At 40.1% G+C, this 19,995-nt stretch overlaps 1 protein-coding gene across 1 annotated transcript in view; it reads right to left on the minus strand.

Annotated features, from left to right (window-relative positions):
- DYNC2H1 (dynein cytoplasmic 2 heavy chain 1) overlaps positions 1–19,995 on the minus strand; it is a 193,292-nt gene that overhangs the window by 17,001 nt on the left and 156,296 nt on the right. The window contains exons 86-87 of the mRNA XM_068417541.1: positions 4,811–4,920; positions 4,389–4,470 (exon numbers count right to left, since the gene is read on the minus strand). Of these exons, the coding sequence (XP_068273642.1) occupies positions 4,389–4,470; positions 4,811–4,920 (192 nt within the window). The remainder of the gene's footprint in view (positions 1–4,388; positions 4,471–4,810; positions 4,921–19,995) is intronic.

Here is a 19,995-nt window from a genome sequence, read left to right on the forward strand (position 1 = left end):
ATGCGGAGGTGCAGGTTGCAGGCTGCAGGGAGTGCCAGAGCCTGGCCCTGGCACTCGAGGGTAACGGAGACCTCACCTGTGTGAGGTGCGAACAGGTCGACGACCTGATCTCCTTGGTGGCCCAGCTCAAGGAGGAGGTGGAAAGGTTAAGGAGTACAAGAGCATCCCAGGAAGAGGATGGTGGGCAGTGCTGTTCCCTGCCTGTCCTGGGGAAAACGGATGGGCCTAATGCTCCCCGGGTAGTGGAGGATCCTCTTCCTCCTCCACAAGGAGCAGGAGGAGACCTAGGGGATGGGGGGGAATGGAGGCAGGTCCCTGCTCGGGGTGGCAGGCAAATCCCATCCCGACCTTCCTCCCCTCCCCACGTCCCCCTGCAGAATAGGTATGAGGTGCTGGAGCCTGAGCATCTTTCTGAGTGTTGGGAAGACACGAATCTAGGTGAAAGACCCTCTACGGGACTATGTGAACAGAAGCAACCAAGTAAGAGGATTGCAACCAGCTCCAAAAAGGAGAAAAGAAAAGTAATTGTTATAGGCGACTCCCTGCTAAGGGGAATGGAGGGCCCCATATGCAGGCCAGACCCGACTCACAGGGAAGTCTGCTGCCTCCCTGGGGCTCGGGTAAGGGATGTTGCCAGGAGGATTCCTCAACTGGTGAGGCGCTCTGACTACTACCCACTATTAGTATTCCAGGTGGGTAGGGATGAGATTGAAGAGAGAAGTCCCAGGGCAATCAAAAGGGACTTCAGGGCCCTGGGGCGTTTGGTAAAGGGGGTAGGTGCGCAGGTGATATACTCTTCAATTCCTTTGGTATTTGGTGAAAATAGGGAAAAGACTATGAAAGTACAACAGATTAATATGTGGCTAAGAGAGTGGTGCCGGAGGTGGGATTTTGGGTTTGTTGACCACGGGGCGGCTTTCATGGCACCGGGCCTGCTTATGCCGGATGGGGAACAGCTGAATCAGAAGCAGAAAAGGGTTATGGCCCAGAAGTTGGCAGGGCTGATCAAGAGGTCTTTAAACTAGGTTCGATGGGGGAGGGGGATAACACCAGGACAACCACAAATGAACCTAGGGGTGACAGGCCTGCGTCGGGGGCAAGGCCGCTAGCCCAGCTGAAGTGCGTTTACACCAATGCACGCAGTATGGGCAACAAACAGGAAGAGCTAGAGGCCACTGTACAGCAGGAAGGTTATGATGTGGTTGCCATCACAGAAACGTGGTGGGATGACTCTCATGACTGGAGTGCAACTATGGATGGCTATAAGCTCTTTAAGAGGGACAGGCGAAGCAGGAGAGGCGGTGGGGTAGCGCTATATGTTAGGGAGTGCTTGGACTGTGTTGAAATTGAGGAAGATGGTGAGGATGACAAGGTTGAATGTTTATGGGTGAAGATCAGGGGGAAGGTCGGCAGGGCGGACATTACCGTGGGAGTCTGTTATAGACCACCCAACCAGGATGAGCAGGCGGACGAGGCGTTTTACAAGCGGCTGTCAGAAGCCGCCCAGTCGCCGGCCCTTGTACTCATGGGCGACTTCAACTTGCCGGATGTCTGCTGGAAATACAACATGGCAGAGAGGAAGCAATCTAGGAGGTTCCTCGAATGTGTGGAGGACAACTTCCTCATGCAAGTGGTAAATGAGCCCACTAGAGGAGGGGCTCTGCTTGACCTGTTGCTTGTGAACAGACAAGGACTAGTGGGAGATGTGAGGGTCGGTGGCCGTCTTGGGAGTAGTGACCACGAAATGTTAAGAGTTTTCGATAGTGGGGGAAGTAAGGAGGGGCAAGAGTAGAACTCCTGCCTTAGATTTCCAGCGGGCTGACTTTAGCCTGTTTAAGAGGCTGGTGGACTGAGTCCCTTGGCAATCGGTCCTGGAGGGCAAAGGAGTCCAGGAAGGCTGGACATGCTTCAAAAGGGAATTGTTAAATATTCAGGAGCAGGCTGTCCCAGTCTGTAGGAAGGCAAGCCATCGGGGAAAAAGACCGGCCTGGTTAAACAGGGAACTTAGACTAGATCTTAAGGAAAAAAAGAGAGCCTACTTGCTCTGGAAGAAGGGTCGGGTAACTTGGGCGGTCTATAGTCGTGTAGGGAGAAGATTAGAAGGGCCAAAGCTCAATTAGAGCTCGATTTGGCTGCTACAGTCAAAGACGACAAAAAAAGCTTTTACAAATACATCAACAGCAAAAGGAGGGTCAAGGAGAGCCTCCACCACTTGCTGAATGAGGAGGATAGTGTAGTGTCAGGGGATGAGGAAAAGGCAGAGGTGCTCAATGCCTTCTTTGCCTCGGTCTTTAATGTCAAGATCGGTTGTCCTCAGGAGACTCGGCCCCCAGAGCCTGAAGTTAGGGACGGGGGGCTGTGTGAACCTCCCAGGATCCAGGAGGAGACGGTTAGTGACCTGCTGTGCCAGTTGGACACCCACAAGGCTATGGGCCCGGATGGGATTCACCCCAGAGTAATGAAGGAACTGGCAAATGAACTTGCCAAACCACTCTCGATTATCTACCGGCAGTCCTGGTTAACGGGAGAAGTTCCAGCTGACTGGAAATTAGCAAACGTAACGCCCATCTACCAGAAGGGTCGGAAGGACGATCCAAGGAACTATAGGCCTGTCAGCCTGACCTCGGTGCCAGGCAAGGTGATGGAACAGATCATCCTGAGTGCCATTACATGGCACATGCAGGACAATCGGGGCATCGGGGCCAGCCAACATGGATTCATGAAAGGCAGGTCCTGCTCGACCAACCTGGTCTCCTTCTATGACAAAGTGACCCGCTTAGTAGATGAGGGCAGGGCTGTGGATGTAGTCTATCTAGACTTCAGTAAGGCATTCGACACTGTCTCCCATAGCATCCTCCTGGACAAACTGGCTGCCCGGGGCTTGGATGGGTGGACTCTTCAATGGGTTAAAAACTGGCTGGATGGCCGAGCCCAGAGAGTGGTGGTGAATGGGGCAAAGTCCAACTGGCGGCCGGTCACTAGCGGTGTTCCCCAGGGCTCAGTTCTGGGGCCGGTGCTGTTCAATATCTTTATAGATGATCTAGACGTAGGGATTGAGTGCACCCTCAGCAAATTTGCAGACGACACCAAGCTGGGTGGCAGTGTCGATCTGCTGGAGGGTAGGAAGGCCCTTCAGAGGGATTTGGACAGGTTAGATAGATGGGCCGAGACCAACAGCATGAGGTTCAACAAGAACAAGTGCCACGTCTTACACTTCGGCCACAACAACCCCATGCAGCTCTACAGGCTGGGGGAGGAGTGGTTAGAAAGCGGCTCGGTGGAAAGAGACCTGGGGGTGCTGATCGACAGCCGGCTAAACATGAGCCAGCAGTGTGCCCAGGTGGCCAAGAAGGCCAATGGCATCCTGGCCTCTATTAGGAATAGTGTAGCCAGCCGGTCTAGGGAAGTGATCGTCCCTCTCTACTCGGCACTGGTGAGGCCGCCTCTTGAGTACTGTGTCCAGTTCTGGGCCCCGCACTTCAAGAAAGATGTTGAGGTGTTGGAGCGAGTCCAGAGGAGGGTGACCAAGCTGGTGAAGGCTCTGGAGGGTCTGGCCTACGAGGAACGGCTGAGGGAGCTGGGGTTGTTTAGCCTGGAGAAGAGGAGGCTCCGACGTGACCTTATTGCAGTCTACAACTACCTGAAGGGAGGTTGTAGTGAAGTGGGAGTTGGCCTCTTCTCCCGGGCAACTAGCGATAGGACAAGAGGACACAGCCTCAAGCTTCGCCAGGGGAGGTTCAGGTTGGACATCAGGAAGAATTTCTTTACAGAAAGGGTTATTAGACATTGGAATGGGCTGCCCAGGGAGGTGGTGGAGTCACCATCTCTGGATGTGTTTAAGAAAAGACTGGACATGGCACTTAGTGCCATGGTCTAGTTGACAGGGTGGTGTCAGGGCAACGGTTGGACTCAATGATCCCTGAGGTCTCTTCCAACCTGGTTGATTCTGTGATTCTGTGATTCTGTGATTCTTTTCAGTGATTCGATAAATGCTAACGCATTTAGACTCATAGATTTACATGTGTATTTACTTTTGCTACATGCCACAAGTCTTTCTGGACAACAGTTAGATATTAGCTAATGGAACTGCAGCTTCAATTTTTATCTAAGAAGTGGTTGAAAAGAACGGAGCAAGAATAACTTTAATTTTTAAATTTTAAATTAGCACTGTGACTAGGGAGGGGTAAAAAGATAAATGCTTTCCTTCTCCCATTTCTGCAGAATTTTTGCACTACCATTTTTGTAGCTGTATACCATTAACCAGCCTTGCATCTCAGGTACACCAATGTATTATAGTTCAGTTTTCCAGAAAGTTTATGGACAGATGACTTGGACTATGCTAATAAAACATCCTTGTAAAATTCTAGTAAAACAACCTAGTAAAATACCTTAACTTGGAGTTTGCCTTCCTGTATGCGCCCTTTCCATGATGTTGTAAATTTAAGACTGTCCACTGAACAGCTCATTACTCTGCAAGGGAAACATATATACAGTAAATCTTAGAGATATATGACAAGAGGAAATTAAACACAAAACCAAAACCAATGTATTTTCAACGTGTACAATATCACACTAAGTCTTACTTTGAAGAAAAATACATTTTTAATTTCATCTAAAATTAAAAAAAAAATCAGCATTTAAACAAGTAACAGCTATTCTACGTCAGTGCAAGTAATAAAAATGAGATGACTAATGCCAGTAGTTGATATAATTTGTTGAACCTGTGTCCTGAAAATAAAATAACCATCTTCATGCATAGGGAATAATGGCACATTAGCACACATAAATAGGTAGATTATTTTTCCCTCACCTTGCAGTCTCCTGGCGTAAGGCATTGAGAAATGTGTCTGGATGAAAAAGCTCTGAAAGGTCAAGGGTGTCTGACAGTAGTTTCTGTTTCTCTGCTTTTTCTACCCAATTCTAAAAGAGAGAAAAAAAAAAAAAAAGAATCCTGAAGTTATTGCCTGATTTTTCAGCATTTTGAGTTCATGTGGGTTTGTCAATTATTGTGATTAATGAAAAATGCTTGTGTGAATATACTGTAACCTCAAAGATTAATATTAATTTCAATTATTTCAAACTGGTAAACAGAAAATTAATACCATTAAAAAGTATAAAGAAAAACAGTAGCTTATGTGTAATGTGACTCATCCGTTCGAAATAAACTTCTGTTCCCTTCTTTGTACAGTGCAGCTCACTTTGTATAATGAAACTTTTATCAAGTTTCTAACATTCTGTTGAAACCCTATTTCACCTTTACTAACAGGAGAGTTTATGTTTTCCATAGAAATGGTTGTCATTACTGTCTTTGCTTTACTAAGTTCAGGCAAATAACTGCATTCCTTTCAAGTATGCTTTGAGATCATTCTTTTGTGTAAAGTGCATATTAAATTCAAGAATCACTTGATTTTCAATCTGCAGTAAGAGTTTTTATAAGTTCTTACCAATTATTTTTCTGAAAATATCTCTTAGTATTAGGTTGATGCTGCCATTTTTAGTGTATTAGTTTGAGACATGAATTCACAGAATTTCTGATAAGATAAAAACTGGCCTCTGTTATATTTGGTAATAAATGAAACTAATAGAGGTGAGGGGAACAAATGGCCTCAATTATCATTACAGAACATGTGCCCCAATGTACTTCTTTCACCCTGTCTTACACGCAGCTATGAAGCCTGTTACTAGGAGCAGCAAGCTTGGAATTTCCCATCAACACAATGCATTATGTGCCAACATGAGAAGAGAGACACACTGCACCTTACAATCTTGATAAACCATGTGTCTTGACTAATGAAACCTGAGTTTGATCCTCAAAACGCTAACAATCTCAGACTAAAGAATTTGTTATCTTCAGATGAGTTATTTAGGTACCTGAGTGGTTATGCAACAGCCCACACTCAAAATCTTATGTTTTGAAACTTTTATACTGTGTATCTTTGGTACAATTTCTTTACACTGTATAGTCATAGTCCTGACTACAGTACTGTAGTACAAATGTTAAATTACTGTATAACCTACTCTATAAGCAGTTGCAAGCCATATGCTTCTGCACAGAAAGATTAATGTTTAATACTAAGCCAGAAAATAATCAGAGACTAAGATTCCACACGCTCTCACTTAAACAGAGAAAGACAAACCACGTCCTTTCTAAATACCAACTACTAGAAGATTATGAAATCTTGGAAGCTACACTCTCATTATAGTGCACCTGCCAGGCACCCATATCTTGTTTAAAAAGTACTTTACTGTATTCTTTGAACTGATGGCAGACAAATAATTCCACAGAAGCACCCTGGAAGTGACAAAATCATTCAAAATACAAGTAAATATCATCTGAATTTTATTTTGTCAATATGTCAGACACATCTCCATAATGTTTCCACCATGTTAAAACATTTAATCGGTGATCTTATCATCTGCCACATCACCAGTTATGAGCCCTCAACCCAAATGATCATGAATCAGTTAGGAGATTTTTGCTTTCCATTTTCATTAGCTAAATGTACACAGTTAATGACTCTTGTCTTCATGATTCCTTTAATGACTTCATATAACAATCTCTTTTATCATATAGCAGTAACTGCATTCTGGTTAGGACAGATTTTATAAATTGTTTTGCGTAATAGAAGTAGACACAACCATTTCAACTTGTGTTTAATACAATCATTCATGAAATAAACTTTTAATATAACTGCTAAAGAGAAACACTGTCAGGAACATAGATGCTTATATTCCACCCAATTAAAAGACCAGTATGGGTGATATTAATTCTGAACTCACATAATTAAGTAGCACTAGGAAATATACAATAACAAAAAGCAGAGTTTGTAATTGCTTGTACTGCTCTACATAAAGCTGAAGACATAGCTCATTCACAGCTGTTTAATAAATAATTTAAGATTTAAATGCAATAAAAATTATAATAAAATGCATTTTACAACACAAGTGTAAAAAACATCCTTATGCTTATTCTCCTTTTCGTCTTACATGACCACATGGCCGCATGTTAGTGAAGTGCTACAGTCTCAAAAGACAACACCACTCTATTAAATGGATCACTAGTCACTAGTACTGCCACTGCCATTACGCTTGGAAGAGATCATGTCTTGAAGAGAAGGAAGTTTGAGGTAAGCTGTAGAAAGACTGAAGTGATGTTTCTTGAAAAGGAGAAATCCTGTAACAGATTAGCTATAATATCTTCATTTTTCTCTCCTATCCTGACTCTAATAAAAACATCCATTGATTTAATTTGTCAAAGTGATGCAAAGTGGTTTGACTTCTTATTGATCTTGGATGGCCATGTAGCATTTCAATCTGACGGGCCTTCTTCCATCACCAGCTCAGTAGAAACCTTTGCCTTTCCTGCCAGGCAGGCCAAAATAATCCAAGCATTTGTCACTTGCTAGCTGGATTAGAGTGAGACTACCATCAGCTCCAAGATGGTGTAAAATCTAGCTACTTGTCTCTTTGTGGGTCAGGACACTACCCATGCTCTCCCAACTGCTCCCTCACCCCTACCTCCCATGATAAGGTCTTTGATAGGTTTGCTGCAATTCAGGATTTGTTTTTCATCTTCAAAACAGCTAATAATCAAAATCTAAACTCACTAAATGCTGCTTTCAGTGTATGAATTAATGACACATCTTTGGTTAGATATGGCACTTATAACATCTGGGAAAAGGCATATGAAAGTTGAAATGGTATATAACTTATTTTTTACAATAAATGCATATTATATCAACAACTTCTATTATACCAATAATGTGGTCTACAAGTCCAAATATCCTAACACCTAAATAATTTATACTACTAGATAAAATAAAAAAAATCCATCAGTCTTCTTTGTAACTATTTCAATATTTCATTAATTCAGTATTTTCTGAATCATTCTTATTACAATGAAACTAGAACTTTAAGTTTGAACTGTTGATGATAGATTAATTTAGCATATGATGATCACAAATATAATATCAAAACTTATCAGCAATACCCAAAATGCTTGCAAAGCAATTCCTAGCAGGATATTTCAAAACTTCAATTAATGTGAGTTTCTGTTTGGTATAATAAAAGGATTTTTTTTTTTTTCACAAAAAAAGTCTCTAAGTGCAGTCTCAGGTGGTTCAAATAATATTTTCTTATGTATCTTAACATCCAAGAAGCATCTATTCCATTTTCAGAGAGAAGCCTTCCTTATCTTCTATAATCCCAAAGCAAACTGAGCACCTCATATGGAACAGTGGAAAGACTAAAGAGGCTGCCAGACTTCCACATTAGCATTTATACAACTTTAGAATCACAGAACTCCTCTACAACGAATCAAGTACTTTTCCTTCACCTGTTCTAATTCATTCCAAATGTCTTCTCCTCTTCTATGTGTTTCTGATGGTGTGGTCCCAGAAGACAACTTTTATTGAAAGAGAAAATCATATAAATCATTACAGAAGTGATTTCATTTCTGTGCCTGGATGAAAAACTGTATTCAGTGTTATATGAATACACATAGCCAGAAACTAAAGAGTACAATTCTGTCTTTCCACTAGTTTTAGAGGGATACAAAGTCACTAGCGAAAAGAATGCAGGACTTCGGATAAGTCTGAGAGCAAACAATGGTGAGTAGCACTGCTAGGGGAGTTAACCAGAGTTTAGATTCAGTTAACTGGAGTTTAGATTAAGGAAAGGTCAATCAAGCAGTAATGCTAGAGTCCTATTTTCCTCACAGTGCAGCAGCTGTTCCCTAGGAGTGCTTCTAAGTGTGGGCATTCAGTGGTAAATACCAGCAGGAGTAATTGTGTTACACTCCAAAGAAATGAAATAGAAGTATTTTTTTCTGGCATTGAGCACAGAGGAGGTAACGTGTAGCTTCTCTGGAGCAACTGGCATACAACAATTTGCCCCCTTGTGGTAATTTTTTTTTTGTATGTGAAATCCTTGAGCTATTATTCTTGACATAGTTATCCTTTATTAAATGAACATGTGAATACTGCAGTATTTCAGGTATATGACAAGGTGTTGGCACATACTATCTTTCAAATGGTAAATCACATAGGAATTTAATTTGGAGTCTTATTTTTGTTTTAAAATAATTTTCTTGTCTTCTCTTGTCTTGTCTTTTCGAGCATGCAGGCCAAAACTGATAGTTAGCCCTTTAAATAAAATAAACACTCAAAGGAACTTCAATGTCCTCTCCTTCTGAAAAAGATTATGGTCCTACTTCCCACCTCCACCGGCAAGAAGTTGCAGGGGAGGGAAAACAGTGGCACATAATATTCATTTGCAGATAACAGACAAGACTGCCCACCATAATCCTTGGACAAATCAGAACTACATCAGACATAATTTCTTTGCAGAGCTCTAAGGCAGGGATGCTGAAATCTATATTGTGATGGTGCTGGTATGACTAAACAGGGGTACAGAATACTCATATATTAGGCACTAGTAATGATGTGATTCACCGCAGTAATTCGTTTATAGTATCATCTTGAAGGCTATGTTACAATAAGGAGAGCCAACAGAGAACTGCTTGCTTTGCTATGGTTCATTTTCTCTGGTCAGCATCTCATGAGATACAGATTTTCCATTAAGCATCTCCCTCACAGTCCTTGTTCCTCTCCTGTCCAGAAGGGTGGTAGATGTCCCATCCCTGGAAACATTCAAGGTCAGGTTGGATGGGGCTCTGAGCAACCTGATCTAGTTGAAGATGTCCCTGTTCATTGCAGGGCGGTTGGACTAGATGACATTTAAAGGTCCCTTCTAACCCAAACTCTTCTGTGATTCTATGAAACAATGAGCCCTTCGACCGCAGTCATCAGTGTCTCTCTTTTTTCTTTTCTATTTTTTTTTTTTTTTTCTGTTTACCAGTCATTTGTTTTCTGTTAACACCCTCTCTTGAGGCTGTAAAAACTCAGAGAAAATCTCTCAGCCACACCTGTGTCACAGAACTCTCCTCTGTTATCAACTATTAAGGTTTAAACTAACCCTCAGATATGTATGAAATGTTTATCACACACACTAAAGCAATCTAATCAGAAATTGTTTAACTCTGTGGGGTACATATCCCAAAATAAACCACACCGAAAAGGCAAAGAAGGAAATCTGTTTTTCTACAAGGAAAAAGAGATCACAGAATGGAAACAGGGGCTGATGCAACCCCAGCATAAACAAAGGAATTATATGATTGCATGGCTATGTCTGTGACATGGCATCCTGGGACACATCATGGCTGGCTCATGCTACAGCTGCTTACACTCCATTGAACAGAACACTGCAACATGGGATTGCTGCTCAGACTATCAAATGGTTTATTCAACGAAGCATAACGTCGTGTAGACACAGCAATTAATTAAGATTTTTTTAAATTGGTGTAATAAGCTGGTATAGATTGTTGTTTGTTCCTACATAGTAAAGCCAAGGCATTTAGAGTGAAGGCACCTCAAGTACAGTATATGAGCTATACGAAGCCCATAAAGCCTTCCTTTAAACCAGAAAGGGAAATTTTTTATTGTGGCCAACCCCAACAGAACAGCTCATCATCAAGGCTGCAGGTCTCTTTCAGATATCCTGTCACACTTGAGGTCTAAGAGAATGCTGAAGAGCAGTAGCATGGCATGAAGCTTCACTCAAACCTGTTCTCAGGAAGTAACCCGGAGAAACAGACGTTGTGGAGTAATTCAGGGAAAAAATATTGCACATTTTGTTGAACAGTACACTTTTTCATTTTATTTTTAAATACATTTTTGTTTTCTTTTTTTTTAGGTACAATGGTTTTAGTTTTAAAATTATTTCTGTAGAATAATTAGACTGAGAAGACCTCTGCAGATCTAGTCCAACTCCCCACCCTCAAAGAACAGCCAGCATAGACTAGGTTGCTCAGGGGCTTGTACAATGATATTTTAAATATCTCGAATGATAGAGATTCCACAACTTTCTCTGGGCTACCTGTTCCAGTGTCTGACCACCCTCAACATGATTTTTTCCTTCCAAATGCCTAATCAGAGTTTCCCTTCTTGCAAATTGTGTTAGTTTTCTCTTGGCTGATTTTATTAAGTGCCACTATGTATGTCCAAGCAACACATGAAACATTTGAAATTTTCAGGGCATGTAACTAGATATATCACTACTGACTATTTAACATTCAAGAGAGAAGTACTACACTGAAGTGGTACAAATCAAGCACATATTGATTAGAGGAGATTTGACCCAAAAGGTACAGTGGAGAAGTTCTAAATTACAAAATTACAGAACTTAGGTTGAAAGGGACCTCTGAAAGTCGTCTGATTCAATTGCAGCTCAAAGTAGGGCCAAATTCAATGTCAGTTTAGGTTGCTCAGGGCATTGTCTACTCTAGTTCTGTGTATCTCCAAAAGTGGAGATCCCACAAACCTCTCTGGGCAACCTGGGCAATGGTTTTTTCAACCAAACAGCCAAAAGCTGAACAAGTGCTTCAGGTGTGGTCTCAAAAGTGCAAAATAGGAAGAAATAACAACTCCCTTTGACCTTTAATAAGCGCATTAATAATTTTGCATTTCTATGGTATTGTGATACCATGGATGACACATATTCTTAACAAATTTGCAGCTAATAAGCAACACAATTTTATTTTTATTATTCTAGTAATATCTTACTGTATTTTTTACTTGATGGATTCTTCTGTTGATATATTCAAATCACCGATTTTGATTTTCTCAGCCTGATGAGAATAAAATACATGAATGTACATGACTGGATAAATCCTTTTTGTAGCTTCATAATCTACATATCTGAATAATGAACAATATTTGGTTTAGTTCTAAATTATTTACTGCATTTTGCCTGATATGTAGGTAATTTCAGTTGATTAAATTTCATATGGGATCATGAAATATTAGAAATGACACTGAAAATGGTAATTATAGAGAATCTATAAGAAAATACATTGTGTGTGTAAGGAAAAGCATATGCAACACCGTACAACAGTACAAACCCGACAGGAATTTTGAAACTCAAGCTCAGATGTAGAGAACAGATTCCTCACTGGATCATAACTCTCTTAGCTCAGAGTGACTACGTGGAACTAACGATATGAATATATCACTGTCTGCATATGTGGTCTTACACATTCTCCTCCATTTAAGGGCACACATTCTGATTAAGTTGCTATTTATAGTACTCAGTTGAATACACTGGGAAACACACCATAGAGCAGGAGGGTACTTACCCTTCCTGACTTTACGCACCACTTACATACCTAAAATGGGGATCTAAGCTTCCTATCTCTCTTAAGAACTCTTCTCCTTTGACTCAAGGTTTTGGAGTTTTTTCCTCAACTATTTACCTTGCTCAACATTTAGAGACAAAGACCACACCGAGAAGAACTCTACTAAGATCAAAAAAAAAACCCAAACCAGAATGCCTCTGTGTTTACTCCAGTTTTCAAATACAGTCATGACAACAGAGTTGCTGAATGCACCTGCATCCTGCACTGGTTGCTGTATTTGAATGTGAATTCCCAAGACTAAAAGTACTGCACACACAACAGATAAACAAGGATTTAGTCAAGAATTACTCTCATGAAGCTTTCCATTCACAAACTAAATTTGAGATGACAGCTCTGAAACTTTAACAGATCTGAAACTTTAAATCTTTCTTAAAATATTTTTTACTGGAGTACAATATGAAACTATTGTTATGATTTCAAATTCAGCTATATGGAATCTCCTTTAAAGAGAGAAAGATAGGTCAACATGCAGCTACATTTCTGCCTTCCCCCAAAGAAATGCCAAAAAGATTGCTAATTAGGGGTGATGCTTGCTTGTGGAATGGCAACGTGTTTCTATTACAAAATGGGCTTATTTTTTCATATATAAGTGCAAATGCTATTTGAGGAATAGTTACATCATGTTACCATTGATCTTGACCAATTAAAATCTCACATCAAGAGATGAAATATTTTGTAAACTATTTCACCAAGCCAGTTCCCATCAAAACATCTACAGTTCAAAACACAACCATGATCACATCCAGTTACTTTTTAGTTACAAAGCTGTCTTATTACTCTAAGAAACTTATTTCTGTGTATGCATGTATGACTATGAAATCACAATTATAAAATAAACAATAAAGGTTTTTGAATAGTTGCTTATTATTAATAGACACAATATTTGTGTCAATATAGTGGTGATCAGAAGAGCAAGTTACTGCAACCGAGCTGCCTAGAAAAAAGCAAAGCAGATTGATGGAATGTACCTGCAAATTGGTGCATTAGCATGTGTTGCAGCCTTCCCATTTGTTAATGGCTGGAATTCAAAATTACCAAAGTTTGACAGCATAACATAAGGAGACTCATTTTCATATGCAAATGATAATATTCTTTTCTACCACTTGTACTATAATTAACCTTTTTTTGCTTGAGCTTTTGTCAGACAAGAGTATCCATTTTACTCTGCTTTCTCCTCTGCAGACAGCTTTGCCCATGACAAAGGAAAAAGATACAATGAAAAATAACTTATTAGAAACTGAGCAATCCACACCCTAAATTTTTAACAAATTAAATGAATACAGTTTATTAATATTTTATCATTGTATCTTTTAAAATTTCTTCCTGTATTGTGAAAATGTACCTGGTAGCTTAAAGAGAAAAACCAATGAATGGTGATTATTTTATTACATTAAATAAAGTATATCAACTATGGCTTTAAATCTTATATAATACATGGTACAGTTTCTTGTAACTTATGGAGTATATAAATACTAACTTCCATCCATAGAAGAAATACAGAACATTAAATCTAGTTCTTTTAAATTTAAACTGAGGTTAGGAAAAAAGATCATTTTCTTTAAAATAAGGTTATTTCTCAGAAAGTGAATAGAGAGAATGACCAGGGCTTTTCTTCTCTTTTATGAAACTTTTATAAAACTCTTTTTATGAATGATCATCTTCTGCAATCAATATTCTACAATCAGAGAGCTGAACAACTGGTTAGTGGTATGATAAAGGATGCTGCTTAAACTTCTGCTTACAAGGGAGCATTTAATAATTAAAAAAGAATAGCCATTCTCACAAAACATGCTTAGAATTCTGAAAGTTTAATCAACAGGAGTTGAATTCTGTTGAAACATATGACTTCTCAAAACATTGAAACATATGACTTCTCAAAACATTTAGGCCTGACGTTTATAGAAAAGCCCGTAACTTGTGGATGCCTCAATTTAACAGAGCATCTAAACTTCATTGGGATTAAGCTTCAACAACCCACAAGGAATTTAAACAAAATGCAAGAAGAAATATCATTCCTTTCCAATGCTGCTTTTTAAAAACTGTTTTTCTATGCATAAAGCAAATTGCTTTCCCAAAACTTGAGATAATCCTTGCTTATTGACAACCAAAAGATATTTCAATTTATAACAGCAAAATTTGCAGATTTAGTGTGAAAACCCACTGCATTCGGCAGGAAAAGAATCATTTCACTACATGAAATAAGTCATTTCAGTACCTCTGGAAAGTAAAGTCTTGAATTGGTGCACAAAACAAAAAAGAAAACTTAAGGAAACCTTACACCTCAGTCACCCATGCATGAATGCAGCTTTCTGTAAGTCACAAGGGTACATGAACTCGCTGAGCATAAAAAACGCTTCAGCTTCTGCTTTAGCTTCCTTGGAAACTAGACCTTATTTCAGTGGACAACTCCTATGACCCATGCAAGTCCAAAACTTTCATCTTACATTCTGTGGAGCCTCCTGTTTGGATGGTGTATCTTTATAAAGCCCTACCACTCTATACCGGCCAGTATTTAATCAATACAAACTAACTGAAACCGTGATTAAAAAGGGACGTGATACAACAGCTGGATTTTTCATAGCTTCAAATTTGCCTATTACATGAGAGACAAAGAGAATATTTAGATTTTTGTAGTAGTACTTGCAAATTTCCAATTTTTACCAAGCAGTTATCACTTAGATAAAAGGTCTTGACAGATGTTTCCTGGCAGAGCAATCCCTAACAAAGTGAAATCATGCTGCAACATGATGAGAGCTATGGGAGCCAATTAAGGATCAGTTTCTTAGCATATAATGTTAGGCTGCAGATGCATTTTTGTTTTGATACTCACGACAACTGAAGAGGAGAAGCCAAGAAAAGCAACAGAAAAACGCTAATTCTTCAGAATAAGGTGGAAATTTGAATTCAAATAATGGAATGGGTGTATTTAAAACACAATATTTCTATGAATTTTTGTGCTTTAGTATTAGATTACTAAATCTGAAGTATTCTGCACTGTACAGATACCTAGGTAACAGCTGTTCAAATAGAGAGTGAGTGATGAGAGGAACAATGACAAGGTGGTGAACGCAGCCAACCTAATCCATCTGAATCAGCTACTCCTAAGACCATAAAAGACAAACCATTAAGCTATTGTCCCTGCTGCAAAATCTGCTACGGCAAGCTATTAGAAAAAACTCTGAAATGCTATGCAAACTAAGTGGGATTACTTAAAGGGGTATAGGCCTGATTATGGAGTGCCCAAGTGGGTGAATTTGGGGACTGAACATGACAATTCTGGGATTTATTATGGGATATTTAGGGAAAGGACCAAAGTTGAGGAAAGGTGGATGGGGGATGAACAAGAATGGGGAAACAGAGAGAGAGAGGTATAAAAAGGCAGGTCACACGTAGGGAGGCTGCTGGTCAGTACACTTTCGCAAACCTTGCACCTGATCACAGAATTACAGAATCACAGAATGTTAGGGATTGGAAGGGACCTCGAAAGATCATCTAGTCCAATCCCCCTGACGGAGCAGGATTGCCTAGACCATATCACACAGGAACGCGTCCAGGCGGGTTTTGAATGTCTCCAGAGAAGGAGACTCCACAAACTCTCTGGGCAGCCTGTTCCAGTGTTCGGTCACCCTCACCGTAAAGAAGTTTTTCCTCATATTTATGCGGAACCTCCTGTGTTCCAGCTTGCACCCATTGCCCCTTGTCCTGTCAAGGGATGTCACTGAGAAGAGCCTGGCTCCATCCTCATGACACTTGCCCTTTACATATTTATAAACATGAATGAGGTCACCCCTCAGTCTCCTCTTCTCTAAGCTAAAGAGACCCAGCTCCCTCAGCCTCTCCTCAGAAGGGAGATGTTCCACTCCCTTAATCATCTTCTTGGCTCTGCGCTGGACTCTCTCTAGCAGTTCCCTGTCCTTCTTGAACTGAGGGGCCCAGAACTGGACACAATATTCCAGATGCGGCCTCACCAGGGCAGAGTAGAGGGGGAAGAGAACCTCTCTTGACCTGCTAACCACACCCCTTCTAATACACCCCAGGATGCCATTGGCCTTCTTGGCCACAAGGGCACACTGCTGGCTCATGGTCATCCTGCTGTCCACTAGGACCCCTAGGTCCCTTTCCTCTACGCTGCTCTCTAACAGGTCTGCCCCCAACTTGTACTGGTACATAGGGTTGTTCTTGCCCAGATGCAGGACTCTACACTTGCCCTTGTTATATTTCATTAAGTTTCTCCCCGCCCAACTCTCCAGCCTGTCCAGGTCCCTCTGAATGGCTGTGCAGCCTTCTGGTGTGTCAGCTGCTCCTCCCAGTTTGGTGTCATCAGCGAACTTGCTGACAGTGCACTCTATTCCCTCATCCAAGTCACTACTGAATATATTGAATAGAACTGGTCCCAGTACCGACCCTTGAGGGACTCCGCTAGACACAGGCCTCCAACTGGACTCTGTCCCATTGACCACCACTCTCTGGCTTCTTTCCTTCAGCCAGTTCACAATCCACCTCACTACCCGATCATCCAGACCACACTTCCTCAGTTTAGCTGCGAGGATGCTGTGGGAGACAGTGTCAAACGCTTTACTGAAATCGAGATAGACCACATCCACAGCTTTACCATCATCTATCTACCGGGTTATGTCCTCATATTGCCAGGCCGGGTTATGTCCTCATATCTCAGATCACCAGAGTCTGTCCTATCCTCCTCTTAAGCTCTATTTGTAGTTATTTTTTGTTCTCTATGCGGCGGAAGGGAATCCACTAGCAAACTTCTAGCAGTACCAGCCAGCAGAAGGATGAGAGGTCTGAGAGCTGCGTGCTGCAGACTGAGGGATTGGAAGCAAGACAGTGGAGACACCAAAAATCAGCGAGACTTGTGAAGGGTGTTTTCCTTGAGCAGTGAAGCACAGAAACAGGATAGGGCTATTCGTGCTGTCGGTGTTTGTGCAGCTGCCTGTAAACGTACTGTCGTACTCTGTTAGCCTGTATGTGGGTGGCTGTGTCTGTACAGAGTGTGTGCGTGCCTATTTTGGGATTCATGCTCAGTGTCTATTTCTCACATTTTATGTGCATATCATCTACTGTTGCATTAAGACTGACTTACAGGCTGGTCCTCAGAGTTCTTTAACCCAGTGAAAATTGAGAGGACTTGTCTTCCTTTGCTTTCTAAGAGCAGACGTTCTGCCTGTTATCAGTGAATGAAAACTGAACCTCTTTGCCTCGATGCCTTGGATGTGAAGGAAGAATCCTGTGTCTCCTATTCCCAGAAGGTTTTCTAGTAGCTTCGGCAGACAATTTCCAAGAGTTCGAACCTCATATATCTTGGGTGTCCAACCTACCTTTCTGGGGATAGGATGGGTTCCGAAACAGAAACAGTTATTCTACCTCAAATAGTAAAAGAGTAATAAAATAGTAAAAATTTATAGTAGGGTTTCAAACTGGTAGTGAAATTAAATATTACTCCCCTAGATTCATTCAGGATGGGAGGGGACAAGAGAAAACAGCATCCCAGAGAGATACATACAAGTCTCTTGATAAAATATGAAACAGGAGTACTTCATAAACACACATTTTCAACAAAAACTTTCATAACTGACACAAATGAAAACTTTCAGTATTCATAAACATCACCTTGATTAGAACTCTGAAAGTAGTCTTTATGATTCTGAGGTCAAACAGTCTTCATTTTCAGTGTACGCTGTAAGCCTTTTAGCAGCTGTCTGACCAAAAAGCCATCCAAAGGAAGAAGTGTTTTTACAGATGACTTAAAAGCAGCTCAGTCCAAAAGAATGAAATAAATATTTTCATTTAAAACATAAGGTCTTCTTGGAATAAGAGGATTTTTTTTTAGAAGTGAAATTAAGCTTTTTATTTAGTTCTTGTGGAAACAAAAAGTTCCAATTTGTTGACCTGAAAGATTTTTTCAATGTTGATATTCATCTGATATTTGCCTGGGCTGCTGTTTTGCCTCTTAATAGCTGTAGTTCTGGGTCTCTTCTTTCTTTCCTGCTGGTATCCATGGCCATGAGAAGACAGTTATCTACAGACTGGGATGGACTTAAATTCCATTATACACTGAAGTACATTATTGCTGAACTATAATCATGAACCACGAGAGAGGGAAACCACAGAACACATTTAAGATGCCACCATGAGAAAACTGGGAGTGTAAGGACCAAGAACGACAACCAGCACAAAGATCTGTGATGATTCATAAGCTTCATATCTTAATGTTTATAGCAAATAAATCACTGTAGACAGACAAGCTGAAACATGACATTGCAAAGTTCAATGTCAGCATTGCTAACTGGAAGTATTCAGAACTCTTCATCTTAGAAGAATGTTCAACACACAGAATTTTCATTTTAATTTAAATTAAATGTTGATGTTAGCAAAAGCTAACATCCAAATATCAGGACTTCCACCTGGGAAGAAATCACATATTTCCATCAGCTCTATCACCACAACATAACAGCAAAACATGGCTCTATTGCATTTTGCATATACTGACTTGTTCACACTTTAAGTAGGCAGATTTCCTGTTTTTATTTTGCTTTTATTGAGTGAATTCAGACCTGAGAAATGCAACACCTGTTGTTTTTCTGTCTGTTGTTGTGTAATGCTCTCAGAACACCTTTACACTTCTATAAATTCTGCTGTAATTATTCTACCATCTGGCCTGTACTTTGGGTTCCTCCCCATCCCCATTACATGTTGTAACAAAGCAGTCACTTTACTATTTTCTGTACCAGCAACAAACATCTTGACAAGGCAGCCTTTAACTAGTAACCCAAGAAGAGACTTACTGCATCCTTAGTAGATGCAATCTTTCAGTACAACTTTGATGTTTCAATGTCTCCTATTTTCCTCTTGAAAAATACCTAAATCAAACCTGTCTCAAATGATGAAGGTAGAAGTCAGTATCTTATAGTGAACGAACCAGAGGGAGGTATGACTAAGTACCAAAAAAACATGAGACGGAGTTGGTCATATAAAACCAAACCAATCCAAAATATGGCTTTTATTAAAATATAAATCTGAAGGTGATTTTCAGAGTTATGAGAAAATCTTTATTGAAGCCTTTACTGAATTTCTGAATACTAAATCTAGAATTAACTAATGATAAATTACATTTATAAAATCAATAATGAAAAATCACAAAAAAAGGAAAGTTAATTAAGAGATGATCAAGGCTAATCAAAATCTTGGTATAATATGCACAAACATGAAGTGCAATCACATTTAAAGAAAAAGATGATGCAACTGAAATGCATAATTAGAAATAAACACCATTTTTCTGGTAAAATACATACAAAACCAAAAACATAGAAATTGTATTTCAGATGTGATCTGACGAGAAGCTTCAGAAGCAAAATAGACTGATAATGTATTCTTAAGGATTGCTTCAAATACAACTGTATTACGTATTTGACATAACCAGATACTGGTTCTTATACTTTTTTATATTTTTTTTATCTGTCACTACTTTCTATTGTCACTAACAAAAAAACTAACACAATTTACTGCTTATGGGTACAGTTAAATATCTACTGAAAAGCTCTGCCTTAATAATTTGTCCGTCTCACAGTAAATAAGCATTTAAAATTGTAAATTACTTCTTCATAATAACTTCCATAAAAATGAGTAATTCAAATGTACAGTTTTGTCAGCAGTTTGAACAATGAGAAAGGAAGATTACTATCATGGTAATATAATGCAGCAGATTTGTCAATAGTTGACTGGAGCAA

The sequence above is a fragment of the Nyctibius grandis genome, chromosome 2, assembly GCF_013368605.1.
Source record: "Nyctibius grandis isolate bNycGra1 chromosome 2, bNycGra1.pri, whole genome shotgun sequence".
In the NCBI taxonomy this organism is placed as follows: domain Eukaryota; kingdom Metazoa; phylum Chordata; class Aves; order Nyctibiiformes; family Nyctibiidae; genus Nyctibius; species Nyctibius grandis.